The 12,113-nt window shown below is 38.8% G+C and overlaps 1 protein-coding gene across 1 annotated transcript in view; it reads left to right on the plus strand.

The window, feature by feature from the left end:
- The window catches only part of xxylt1 (xyloside xylosyltransferase 1), a 32,607-nt gene that overhangs the window by 6,651 nt on the left and 13,843 nt on the right, over positions 1 to 12,113 (plus strand). The window contains exons 3-4 of the mRNA XM_034230046.1: positions 710 to 857; positions 8,858 to 8,990. Coding sequence (XP_034085937.1) covers positions 710 to 857; positions 8,858 to 8,990 — 281 coding nt within the window. The remainder of the gene's footprint in view (positions 1 to 709; positions 858 to 8,857; positions 8,991 to 12,113) is intronic.

A 12,113-nucleotide genomic window follows, 5' to 3' on the forward strand; every position in this document is an offset into this window, starting at 1 on the left:
GGTTTATTATCATGTTTTCCCATTGAGACACACAGGCCTGATTTATAATACGACAGCCATATTGTCCCGGTCTTATGTGAGACCTTTAACATAAACAGGAACTAATGTCAAGCTTAACCAAAAAGGCCTGAATCTCCTCAGGAAATACTGTTTGTCCCAAACCGACACATATTTTTCCTCCTGCTGAAAAGCTTTAACAATAATCAGTGCTTACTATATTTATTTTTTAATCCTCTTTCAGTAATCTACTGTATATGAACTGTACACGATCAGAACAGAGACCGACGTGTTGTGTGATTTGAAGCCTATTGGAGGAGAAGCGAGAGGCAGTGTGTGTTACTATCTGATACCATGCATCATGTGTAAACAAACACATCTTTTAGAATCAAAAGGCTAGTGTGTAACATCATTTTTTTTTTTTTACTAGTTGAAAGTCACTGGACGGCGCCTTTCTTTCTTTTATGTGCGTGTTCTGATTTTCAATGGTAAAGGCATAAATAAATGTTTTTTTTCTGATTGTCAGTCAGATATTACATCTAAAATAATATTCCCATTGACTCCCACAATTAGGGTATATCCGAACCTGCACATTTACAGCTTTCAGAATATGTTAGTTTATGGTAATATGTACCAATGATTTATAAATATCTTAAATCTTTCCATATATGTGACTCTTTGTTGTACTAACATGCCTCCACTGTGCCTGCAGGTGTTGTTCCATGACGTGGTTGATCTCACTCACAAGCTGTTCCCCATCGTGGAGGCAATGCAGAAGTACTTCAGCGCCGGCTCTGGGGCTTACTACAGCGACGCCATTTTCTTCCTGTCTGTTGCCATGCATCAAATCATGCCTGAAAGTAAGGAAAAGCTACTTTTGGCACATTTATTTTTCAGTTAAAGGATCATCAGATGTATAGATCTTTAAGTATTTTAGTAGTTTTAGTTTTATTTGCATGTTTGAAAAGATCTGTCCTTAGGATATTTGACTAGAGACACGTCTATCTGTCACAAATAAGTCAAGTTCATGTAAAGCATTTGATGTTTTTCAAGGTCATAATTAAAAGATATCTACAGACATAACTATTGTAAACAAACCTAATGATGAATGATGGTTAGAATTTCCATGTATTAAAAATCCTGTCATTTAAGCAGCTTGTAATGGTTTTTAAAATGTGTTGTCCTTCACATTTGGATCAAGAACTGCGCCCATTTAAGTAAAAAAATGTCACAATGTGGATAGGAAATTGTATAACATACACAATCATTAAAAAAAAAAGCAATTCATTTTTACACAAATATTGTTTGTTAGTATATAAAGCTTTCAAATTAGTATTATGTTTTTTAATCTGGCGGTCCATATTTTAAATTCACTCTGGTGATGACTTCTCTAAACTGCGTAGGGTTGGGTATCTGACAGATATATAATGGGCTGCAGAGGCCCTTTAGAGTGTGGAGGGGGGGATGTGTCCTGTTGCTTCTGCCCACATTAGTGCCCCCTGTGTTGGTGCTGACTGATGGCAGCGGCCCCCTCTGTTGGGCCTCTCTTCAGTGGATGTGCAGCATGGGGCATCACCAAAAGTGAACCAAACCACAAATCAATAGTCACCGGAGGCACCAATGAACCCTGAAGTATCTGTCTGCACTATTTCAGGTTTTTAAAGTGATCTCAGACTACACTGAGGGAACACTCTATATGTTAAACCTATTTTAACATTGATGATATAAATCCCTGTCCAAAATACATGTTGGAAGCAAAGAAATTAATAAGAACAATGCAAATATCAAGGTATCGACTCCACTTCGAGCGATAGAACTATTAACAAATCACTTGTATACTAATAAAGGACTGGCTTACCTAAAGCCAGTTGAGTAGCACTTGAATTGTTTTTTCTCTATGAAACCTGATGTACTTATATGATTCTGTTTTCTTCAAGTTTGTATTTTGTTGGTCGAACGCACTTATAGTAAGTCGCTTTGGATAAAAGCCTCAGGTAAATGCAATGCAATGTAATGTATCACAATCCACAACATTATGCACATCGACACGCAGACCCATGATGCTTTATTCAGAGCTTAGAAGGCACACCTCATATGCACATAATATCCTACTTTGCCGCATTAAAACCGCTCCATAACATTCATATTCAAAATACAATTCCTTCAATTCTGTTGCTGACAATGAATCATCACATTTTGGTTCTTTAGGGTTAACTTAAATGTGTTATTTCGGCATTAATAGTGAAAAGATAGTAGGGTCCTATCATGACCAGGGTTTATTATTGTCATTGTTTTAGTCTGAAGTGAAGAGTTTTTCCAGCAGTTACATGAATAAAGTATTCTCATAAACATGACAGTACTGGATATCAGAATCAACAGCACGAACTGGAAGCTGAATTTCTTTATTTATTAGCTTTCCCCAGAGAAAGATGCTGCCTGTCCATATTTGAAGGCTTGACTTCCCCTGTGGTCAATTTCAGGTGTTCTCCAAGGTTTTTTTTAAGCACTTCAAAAGTGCTGTTTATATTTTTTTTCTTCAAGTTTGTATTTTGTTGGTCGAACGCACTTATTGTAAGTCGCTTTGGATAAAAGCGTCAGCTAAATGCAATGTAATGTCAAATATTTCTCAGGAAAGCAGGATATCACTTAAGGAGCAGAAGAGCCTTAAGGCAAAACAGGATGATAAATAAAAGATTATTCTTGGAGGGAAAATGTTTTAGTTTGTGGCTTTCACTCCGCTGTCAACTCTGAAAAGTAATTTGTGGTGAAGCCCAGAGTTGTTTTGGCTGAATTTAAAACATATTGCCAGTGTGGCATCATGTGATAAACATCCTCCCCCCTACCCCGAGCAGTACTTGGTCTGAGCTGAAGGTGTGTGTCTGATGTTCTCTGTTTGTACCCAGCTCACTAGAGAAAGGGGAAGCAACATCAAACCAGGAGGAATTAGTCCAATAAAGATATTTAAATTACAAGGAACGTATGTTATTATAAACCCAAACAAATAGGCGAACTACAAAGGAAAGGGACTTTTTAGGTGAAACTAAACCTCACTACTGGAGAATACCATATTTGAAAAATTACCCTTGGTCCTACTGTTTCTAGTCAAGAAAATTCTTGTCAGTCTGAACACCACAGCGATAAACACGGTGGCAAGCATGTCTGCAACATAAAAGGGTTAGACACATGAGAGGGGGGTGTCTGTGGCTGTAAAAGTGTCTCACGTTGGGTTTTTTAAATGATTATCGATCAACCATGTGCCACCCATCTGCTCTGTGTCCAAGTGGTCATACATTTCTATTTAAAGAATCCTTTTATCTCTAAAGGGCATAATGTGGTTGTCTTAACAGAGAGTGTGTGGGTTTTCCTAGTTTCCTGAAACTCATCCAGGGATCTATGCAGCAGACGCAGAACATCATTTATGATTAAATACAGGGTGAAAAAACAAGCGTGTTATCAATAAGTAAATATATAGCAGCTGCAAGTAGGAGGGCTGGATTTAACATCCTTTAACTTGAGAAGTGGGATATTCCAGCAAGTTTAATTATGATGTCAAAAGAGAAGATAAAGCAGAGATAATGTGAAGCACTTTTGGTTCGGTGTATTCAACATTTCTTTAATCGATGAAGCTAAATAGATTTTGCAAAACAGCTTTCAATTATAAATACAATTTTATTTGCGAGAAGACATTCATATGTTTGATATACTGTATAGAATTAACAGTGTTAAAAGCAGTCAGTAGACAAATGGACTCTAAGGACTCTATTTCCGCACCACCAGTCCTTGGAGGATGAGAAATATTGCACAATGGAAACGATGAGGTTTCTAAGAAACAGTTTTTGTTGATGGAGAGGTGTTCCTTGTTTTGTTTCCCCTCTAGAGGTCTTAACATGCTGGGACTTGAGTCTCTCCCACAACCTTGGCCTCTATTTTCCACCTCCGACAGGATGATGTGTGAATTGCTTTGCTAAAGTGAGAATGATGTTACCTGGAAGCGAGACAGTAGCTAAACTATTGGTTTTCCCACAGGCCTACAATTACACAGCAAATGGATGAAAGAAAATTATAATTTATTGCAATTTTTTTTATGTTGTGACTTCCAAGAAATTCCAAGACGTTTTGTGATACTGTGAAAAGCTTTTAATAACTTTTATTAGTTATAAAAACATGATGTACTGTCTTTTTCAGGCTCTAAAAATGCTTTATAGTAAGCAAAAGTTCTAAAGTTAGTTTACATTACCTGACTTCCTCTCACTATTGGAGATAATTATCAACTATCAATATTTAAAGATACAACATTGTAACTTTAGATTTTTATCTGATGATAAACACATGGTCATATTTGTGTTTATGTTTTCCCTAGAGGCCTGTGACTAGACGTCCCAGTTTACTGCACACAAGGCTAGACAGTTAATTCTCGCAGCAGGAAAGGCATCAGCATTTCATATATGGGGACATAGGGAGGGCGAAAATGTATATCAGGTGATTCCCTTTCTCTGATAAAGGGTGTTTTCCAATGACGGTTGGTGACAAAATAAACAATGAACCATATGAGAAGGCCATAAGTACTCACATCAAGATACATATTAGTGCTTAATCAGGTTGACCCACTTTCTTCCTGAAAGAAATGTGATTTTAGATAACAGTGTCTCTGTTGTTGTGTTGCTGTGTCTGAGTTTAGGTTTAGTCTGATCTGACCTGAGCCCTAGATGAGCTCTTCAGCCACTTAACAACGTTACTCCTGCAATAAGTGTACAACACCCATACATGCACCTGGTCAATATGTATTTTACCTCCCTTTATTTGTACTTATCCATTTAGTAAATCTACGTTTTTCATCCTAACATGTAATTTAACTGAAGTCAGGAATAATAAGTAACTTCTTAATGCTGCTTGAGTAAACGAGGTGAAAGTCAGTTTAAACATTTAGCTCCTGCCATTACTGTATATATCCATCTCTCTAATTAGTAAGACTCTTTAAAAAAAAGTAAAAAGTCAGCTTTATTGTCAATAATTCTACATGTTCCATTCTCCCTAGGTACTCTTCAACTATGAGAGACAGAATGGGGGGAAAGAATCCAGGAAATCACATTGTAGGATTTTTAATGAATTAATTGGTAAATTCCTCGGTAAAATAAGTATTTGGTCACCTACAAACAAACAAGATTTCTGGCTCTCACAGACCTGTAACTTCTTCTTTAAGAGCCTCCTCTGTCCTCCACTCGTTAACTGTATTAATGGCACCTGTTTGAACTCGTTATCAGTATAAAAGACACCTGTCCACAACCTCAAACAGTCACACTCCAAACTCCACTATGGCCAAGACCAAAGAGCTGTCAAAGGACACCAGAAACAAAATTGTAGACCTGCACCAGGCTGGGAAGACTGAATCTGCAATAGGTAAGCAGCTTGGTGTGAAGAAATCAACTGTGGGAGCAATTATTAGAAAATGGAAGACATACAAGACCACTGATAATCTCCCTTGATCTGGGGCTCCACGCAAGATCTCACCCCGTGGGGTCAAAATGATCACAAGAACGGTGAGCAAAAATCCCAGAACCACACGGGGGGACCTAGTCAATGACCTGCAGAGAGCTGGGACCAAAGTAACAAAGGCTACCATCAGTAACACACTACGCCGCCAGGGACTGAAATGGTGGGTATGTGTGGGTGGGTTAGAGTAAATGTAACTAATGTTGTGCACGCTGGTTACGTTGAGGTTGATGTACATCTCTGGTGAACTCGGCAGTAACATTTTAAACTGTAGGACAGTAATAGACTACAGAACAGCTGTGCAGCAGTCCACAGGGACAGACAGCACTACTGAAAGAGTTTTGTCTGTGTCGGTAATTTCCATTTCACCCCAAAAACGTGTTGCTTCTTCTCCTGTAATCCTTGCTGAGAGGATATTTAGGAACAAAAAGAGATGCAAGTGTCAGAAAAATAAGACGTCTCTCTCCCTCTCTCTCTCTCGTTGCCTCAGGCTCATACCCAGTTTGCTATAAATAATTAAACTGACAAGCCTGAAATACAAATACACTAAATGACAGCTACTGCAGAATCGCACAGTTCACTTTTCCAGATTTTTTCCCCCTAAAGTTAATCATAAAATTGTTTTTGTAAATGACATATATTGTTTTTTTAACTAAAAGCAAAATCAACAGGTAGTATTGTTTGCCTAAAACAAGCAAGTTTGATAAAAACGTGTCTCCTTTTTGATAGTTTAGACATCAGTTGCTGTATCAAAGTCTGATATCTGCAAACTATGAAAGCAGACAATTTATAACAGAGGAGTAGTCAAATAAACACTACATTTCTGATTTGAGAAAGTGCAGCAAGTGGCACTAGTCTTGTAATCTATTGAAATCATCTGTTTATTGAAATCACATGCCAGGATCAAACACTGCCATACTTTCACCTTCAAAGGACTTTGTTTTGAGTCATTGATCTGACATCAACCTCTCCACATCTCAGTGTTGTACCAACTTCAGGCCCTCTTCCTGTTATTCTCCACTAGTTAAGCTCGGCTAGTACCAACAAACAGCGAGGACAACTCTTGGATTACCCGCCCGAGCCCCTCTCTGTTGCCACAGTACATGGAGGCATTGTGATGGCAGCTTCCTTGTTTGGAGAGCATAGAAAACAGGTCGCCTCCGCATTGCTGAGTCTCCTTTTTCCATCACTAGTTTAAACAGAAACTGCCTCTCAAATATCTCTGCAGCACAAACTTGTAGTACAGCTTAAATCTTCCATTAGTAACAAATATAACATTGATGAAATGTTTAGCTTTTCAGTCGGCTTTGTTCAGGCCAAGGTTGTGATTTTTTTTCAATTCCAAAAATAGGGTGTTCGTATTGTTTGACCTCGAGTACAGTCCTGCATTGGATCCCTGTCTATTTTTCCCGTAATATAATAAGACTACTGTGATAAATTAGAATGATTCAAGAGTTCTTTCACTAACATCTTTATTAAATTATATATGCAACTTTCACAATAACAGTGACAACATCAAAATACATTTTGAAACATGGAGTTATTGACTTGATGCAAAGTCTTACAACTCAGGGTAAAACAATTTTTTTTTAGCAGGAAACGTACAAATATAGAAACTGCTTTGTTTTTTTCAAACTACTCTTAAAGGTGGGGTTAAAGGTTACAGTACTACGGCTTCCACAGATGACATTTCTTTATGGATTTTTGTCAAAGCACTTAAGATATTCATTGCTATCGGGATGTTAAGAGCATTCCATGGAATATAACAAAAAGTGTATCTCGAGCCGGTTTCTCAAACTTACCTACCCCACCTTTAAGCAACATTGAAATAAACAGTGTACAGATGTGACATTGGGGCCCATGCTGCCATGAAGAAGATATTCAATCTGCTCTGCCTTGTTACATATAAACTAAACCAATAGGTCATTTGTTGTCTTTTTTTTCTATTAAAGGTGGGGTAGGTAAGTTTGAGAAACCGGCTCGAGATACACTTTTTGTTATATTCCATGGAATGCTCTTAACATCCCGATAGCAATGAATATCTTAAGTGCTTTGACAAAAAATCCATTAAAAAATGTCATCAGTGGAAGCCGTAGTACTGTAAAAAGCACAACCAATCATTTTAGCCGGCCCGGCTAAAATGATTGGATGGCCTACCTGCCTGTCAGCCTTCTGTCTGTGCACAAACTTATCTCGTGCCCTCATTGGTCATGTGCGCGTTCGTGTGTGTTGGAGGAGGGGCTCTGTAAGGAAGTGGCAGATTTTCTCCGGCTGTGTATTTTCAAATTCTAGCGCACTCGAGCTGGTTTCTCCAAAATGACCTACCCCACCTTTAAGTGTAGCCTCCTTTTCTTTTAATAAATATGTTGTTTATAAACTGGATGGATGATGCAACACATTTTCCCTTCAAAATATAATACACTTTTGTGCTATTGGAATTATAATATCCTACAAATTGCACATTTGTTGGCTGCCAGATCCCAGCATGGCTTTAAAGAACTGAAAAACTGTTGAATTGAGCTCTGAAGGCCCATAATGCAGGAGGCCCATGCAGCTTATTATTTTTGAAGTACTCCTGCCTTTTCACAATCGTGCCAATTCCGCAGTCTTTGTCAAAATGACCTTCTGCCAATAAATGTTTACTGCTCTCAATAGAGACCGTCTTCTTTGACAGTTCGTCCTGAGCTGACAAGTGTTTTCATCTGTTCAATGATCATGTTGTGCCCCTGACACCATTCCTGAGTGTTTCCCATCATTTCATCCCCATGGTTACCAGCAAAACATAGGAAGCTGAAACAATGGACAGATGAGGGCCTGCATATCCTGGATTCTGCCATTACCATTTTATCCACAAACAGCTGTGTTAATAATTGACTATATGTACGCTCACAACTGCCAAACGTCCACTCCTTTAAAGAAGTCTATTCCCAGATTTCTCCACACAATTCATTTGCAATTTTCTTTTCTAGGTCAATGGTAAAATTGAAATCACCCGGTCACCTGGTGGTCAAAAACACAATCTCAGAGAAACCATTTAATGGCTTGTCAAGAGTAGTCCTCTCCTATTTTCTCGAACTGTGAATGAATCGAAGGATTTTTGGAAGTGATTGGAAACATTCAAACTATGTGCATTGTTAGACAGTTTACTCAGAAGTAGATTTAGTGTGATTGTTTTTATAATGGACAACTCTTTTTTTGTCATGAAATAAACTAGTTAAAACATGTTTTTATTCATAATTCAATTATTCTAACCGGACAGAGGACTCTTGTTCTTTGTTAAAATGGCAACCGTTATTTATAAGTTTACACAGGTTTCTTTTTTAAGTTTGATGCGGCCCTATTAATGGGAAATAATGTGCTTTTTTTCCAGGTCTGACGCGCATAGTGCAGCTTGACCTGGATCTGAAATACAGGACCAACATCAGGGACCTTTTTAAAGAATTTGACCGGTTTCCTCCAGGAGCAGTGATAGGCATCACCAGAGAGATGCAGCCCGTCTACAGGTGAGCAGTGTGGCACAACACATCAGATATTAGTGACACATGCTTTGGGATATAAACATGTCCTACATGACTGTAGACATAGTATGGTCTTAGGTCTCAACTAAATATATAATTGTGTCATGAGTCCAATATTTGGCTGTTAACTTCAACTGCATATCAAGCCTCCATGCATTGTCATTATGGAATAAAATGTTTCAAAGCACCGACCATAAAATTACTTTTGGTTAGATTGTTATTCATGCTTTCTTTTTCTTTGGGCTGATATTTCATCCCTTCGTCTTTCAGTGTATCTTTGACCTTGTCCATTTGTGGCTTAAAAAAATGAAGCCACTCACTCTTGTCCCCAGATGGATTTTAGTTTTCATGCGCCTCACTTGCATATTCAGTTTTTTCTCTCTCACAGTTTTTAAGTGAGAAAGAACATCAGATATCTCCCATACAGACTTCTTCACAAGAACCTCAGCAGTGTTACCAATCTGACATTTCCCGTCTACTAGCAAAACAGAGACAATTAGTGGCCTTTTTAATGATTTGTGTTATCATTGTCAGCCCAGGATTTGTTTAGAGGATTGTTATGCAACCCGAAACATTTAAAATGTGTTTCAATAATGGTTGATTGTAAAATCAAAACTTGGATAAGAATAGGAATGCAAATTATCATGTTGTCTTCCAATACAAAAGCGGGAGGTTTATTTTTTTTATGTCCACATTACTAGTCTATATAGTATAATGCTTTAGCTTCCGCACCAGGCCAAATGTACCAAATGTTTGACAATAAATGTAACTGACTTGAATCCGTGTTTCCATTGTACAAAGTCAATAACTAATAATACTCCTTTTTCCTGACACCTAAAGCCAGTGCTGCAAGATAGTGTTCCATGAAGAGGCCGTGAAGTCACTGTTGCAATATAGTACAACAATTACTATATTTTAGGTACATCTTATCAGATTAATAATTGAAGATTTGGCAGAAATGTGCCCTCTTGTTAGAAAAAGTCTTGTTCCCACCCTTTGATTCAAAAGTGTCTCTTCGTTAGACAGGAGTCTGGAGTAAATAAACAATCTGCTGATCCCAGAACTGACAAACACTCTTATGTGATCCACATAACCTTCTCTAAAAGCTGAATAATTTAGAAGAAGAAGAAGAAGAATTGGGAGGGATGAAACCCTCTTTAATGGTCACACAGCACAGCACACACAGTGCAATTTGTTCTCTGCTTTTAACCCATCCTAGTACTAGGAGCAGTGGGCAGCTAGTGTACAGCGCCCAGGGAGCAATGGGAGTGAGGGTGGAAGGGGGATGTCCGGTGCCTTGCTCAAGGGCACCACGGCAGGTGAACTGGGACCTCTCCAAGTAGAAGTCCACACTCCATATTTAGGTCTGGTCGGGGACTTGAACTGGCGACCCTACGGCTCACAGTCCAAGCCCCTACTGACTGAGCCACTGCCACATGTCAGGTTATCCTTGGTAAACACAGCTCATACCTTATCATTGTGCACGCTGGAAGAATGTGTGTGGAAGAGACACACTCAGATCTCTTCATATTAATGAAAATGGTAAGACGTTTTGAAATTGGGTACAAATCAACTTTCCGTACAATCTGTCCCACTTTACATGCTAGTTTTTCTTTTTCATATTTCTTTTTCTTCAGAGGCATCTGCTAATCCATATTTGAGCCTCATTTGATGCGTGCGTGCGTTGGTGTAAATGAGGGACACCGATTCTTAAGCTCTTTGTTCATCAGCTGATTTTTCCGTCCCTCTCAAAGAAAGAAAAAAAACATGCCTGCTTAGTTTAGACTACTTCAGTGTTTTCCATCCAGGAACAGCATCAAAACAGGACATGTGTGGACAGGTGGTATATTTCATGTAGCAGCTGCTTACTTAGATTAACACACAGCCGGGTGGTTCCTCTGGGGATAAAAAATGTGTGAATGAAAACAACAAATCGGAACTTTTAAATGTACTTAAAGGGAACCTATCATGCAAAATGCACTTTTGTACGTCTTTTATACATGAATATGTGTCCCCGGTGTTCCAGGGAACTCACCAAGTGTCAGAAAACACAACCCTCTCTATTTTCCTCCATACCCAGATCTCTAAAAAAAGGGGCTGCAATGGATCTGATACAGACTGATCCAGATTTGAACATTGTCCTGACGTCAGGACGGTGGCGCTACGGCTATTGGTCAATTCTCCACCTATCAGGGGAATGAGAGGTTGGGCCACGGCCGGCCATTGCTGCTCGAAAGCGCTGGAGACGCTGTAGTACATATGCCAGACCTGTAAGTGGCGCTGTAGTCTGCCACAAAAGCAGCGAAGAAGACTTCCCTTGCATGGTTGCCATGGTTGCCCTTCTGTTTATTCTCCGCTGTGGCTCTTTTTCTCCCTCCCCGAGGCAAGCGTTTCCTGCTTTAAAACAAATGAATAATGACTCTTTATAATCATATGTAAGGGATAATGTGCCCTTCACACCTTCATGCCTTCGCGTCGGGCTCCTGATCAGCCTGTCAGTGTTCTTTTCCCCATAATGACCGCGTCGCTGCACATTATCCCGCTTATTACATGGCCACATTATCAACAAAGTAATGACATGACTCCCAATATTAATTGAAATGCTTTTATGGATTTAGAAAATGATTTTATTGATTTAAAAAATAGTTGTTTGTATTGATTTAAATTGACATGCATTCGCTAAGATAAATAGTCCGTTGTTACTGTTTGAACTAACGTAGAAACGGTAAGAACTGCTTCGATAGTGTTTTTGAGGAGCTTTTTGATTACAGATTACATCATTGCTTGCATTAAAAGTAGCATAATTCATTATGTCAAACCTTGGAAAGTATCTAGATATCCCTGCCCTAATGCCAAAGTAACTGCCAACTCCCCTCTCCTGCAGGAGGGCGTGGTCAATTGCAGCTCACAGAATCAACCCCCCCCCTGCAAAAACAGGGCTGGAAAGAGCGAAATGAGGCATGGCTAAAATGCAGGATCTGTTTGGTATTTTGAAAAAAATATATATATTTATATACTTTATATAGGTATTGTTGCAGCCAATTTGATGTATTTTAAATAATATTTGTATATGAAGGTGCTGTGATACTACTGAATTGACCTGGGCAT

Source organism: Gymnodraco acuticeps, unplaced genomic scaffold (genome assembly GCF_902827175.1).
Source record: "Gymnodraco acuticeps unplaced genomic scaffold, fGymAcu1.1, whole genome shotgun sequence".
In the NCBI taxonomy this organism is placed as follows: domain Eukaryota; kingdom Metazoa; phylum Chordata; class Actinopteri; order Perciformes; family Bathydraconidae; genus Gymnodraco; species Gymnodraco acuticeps.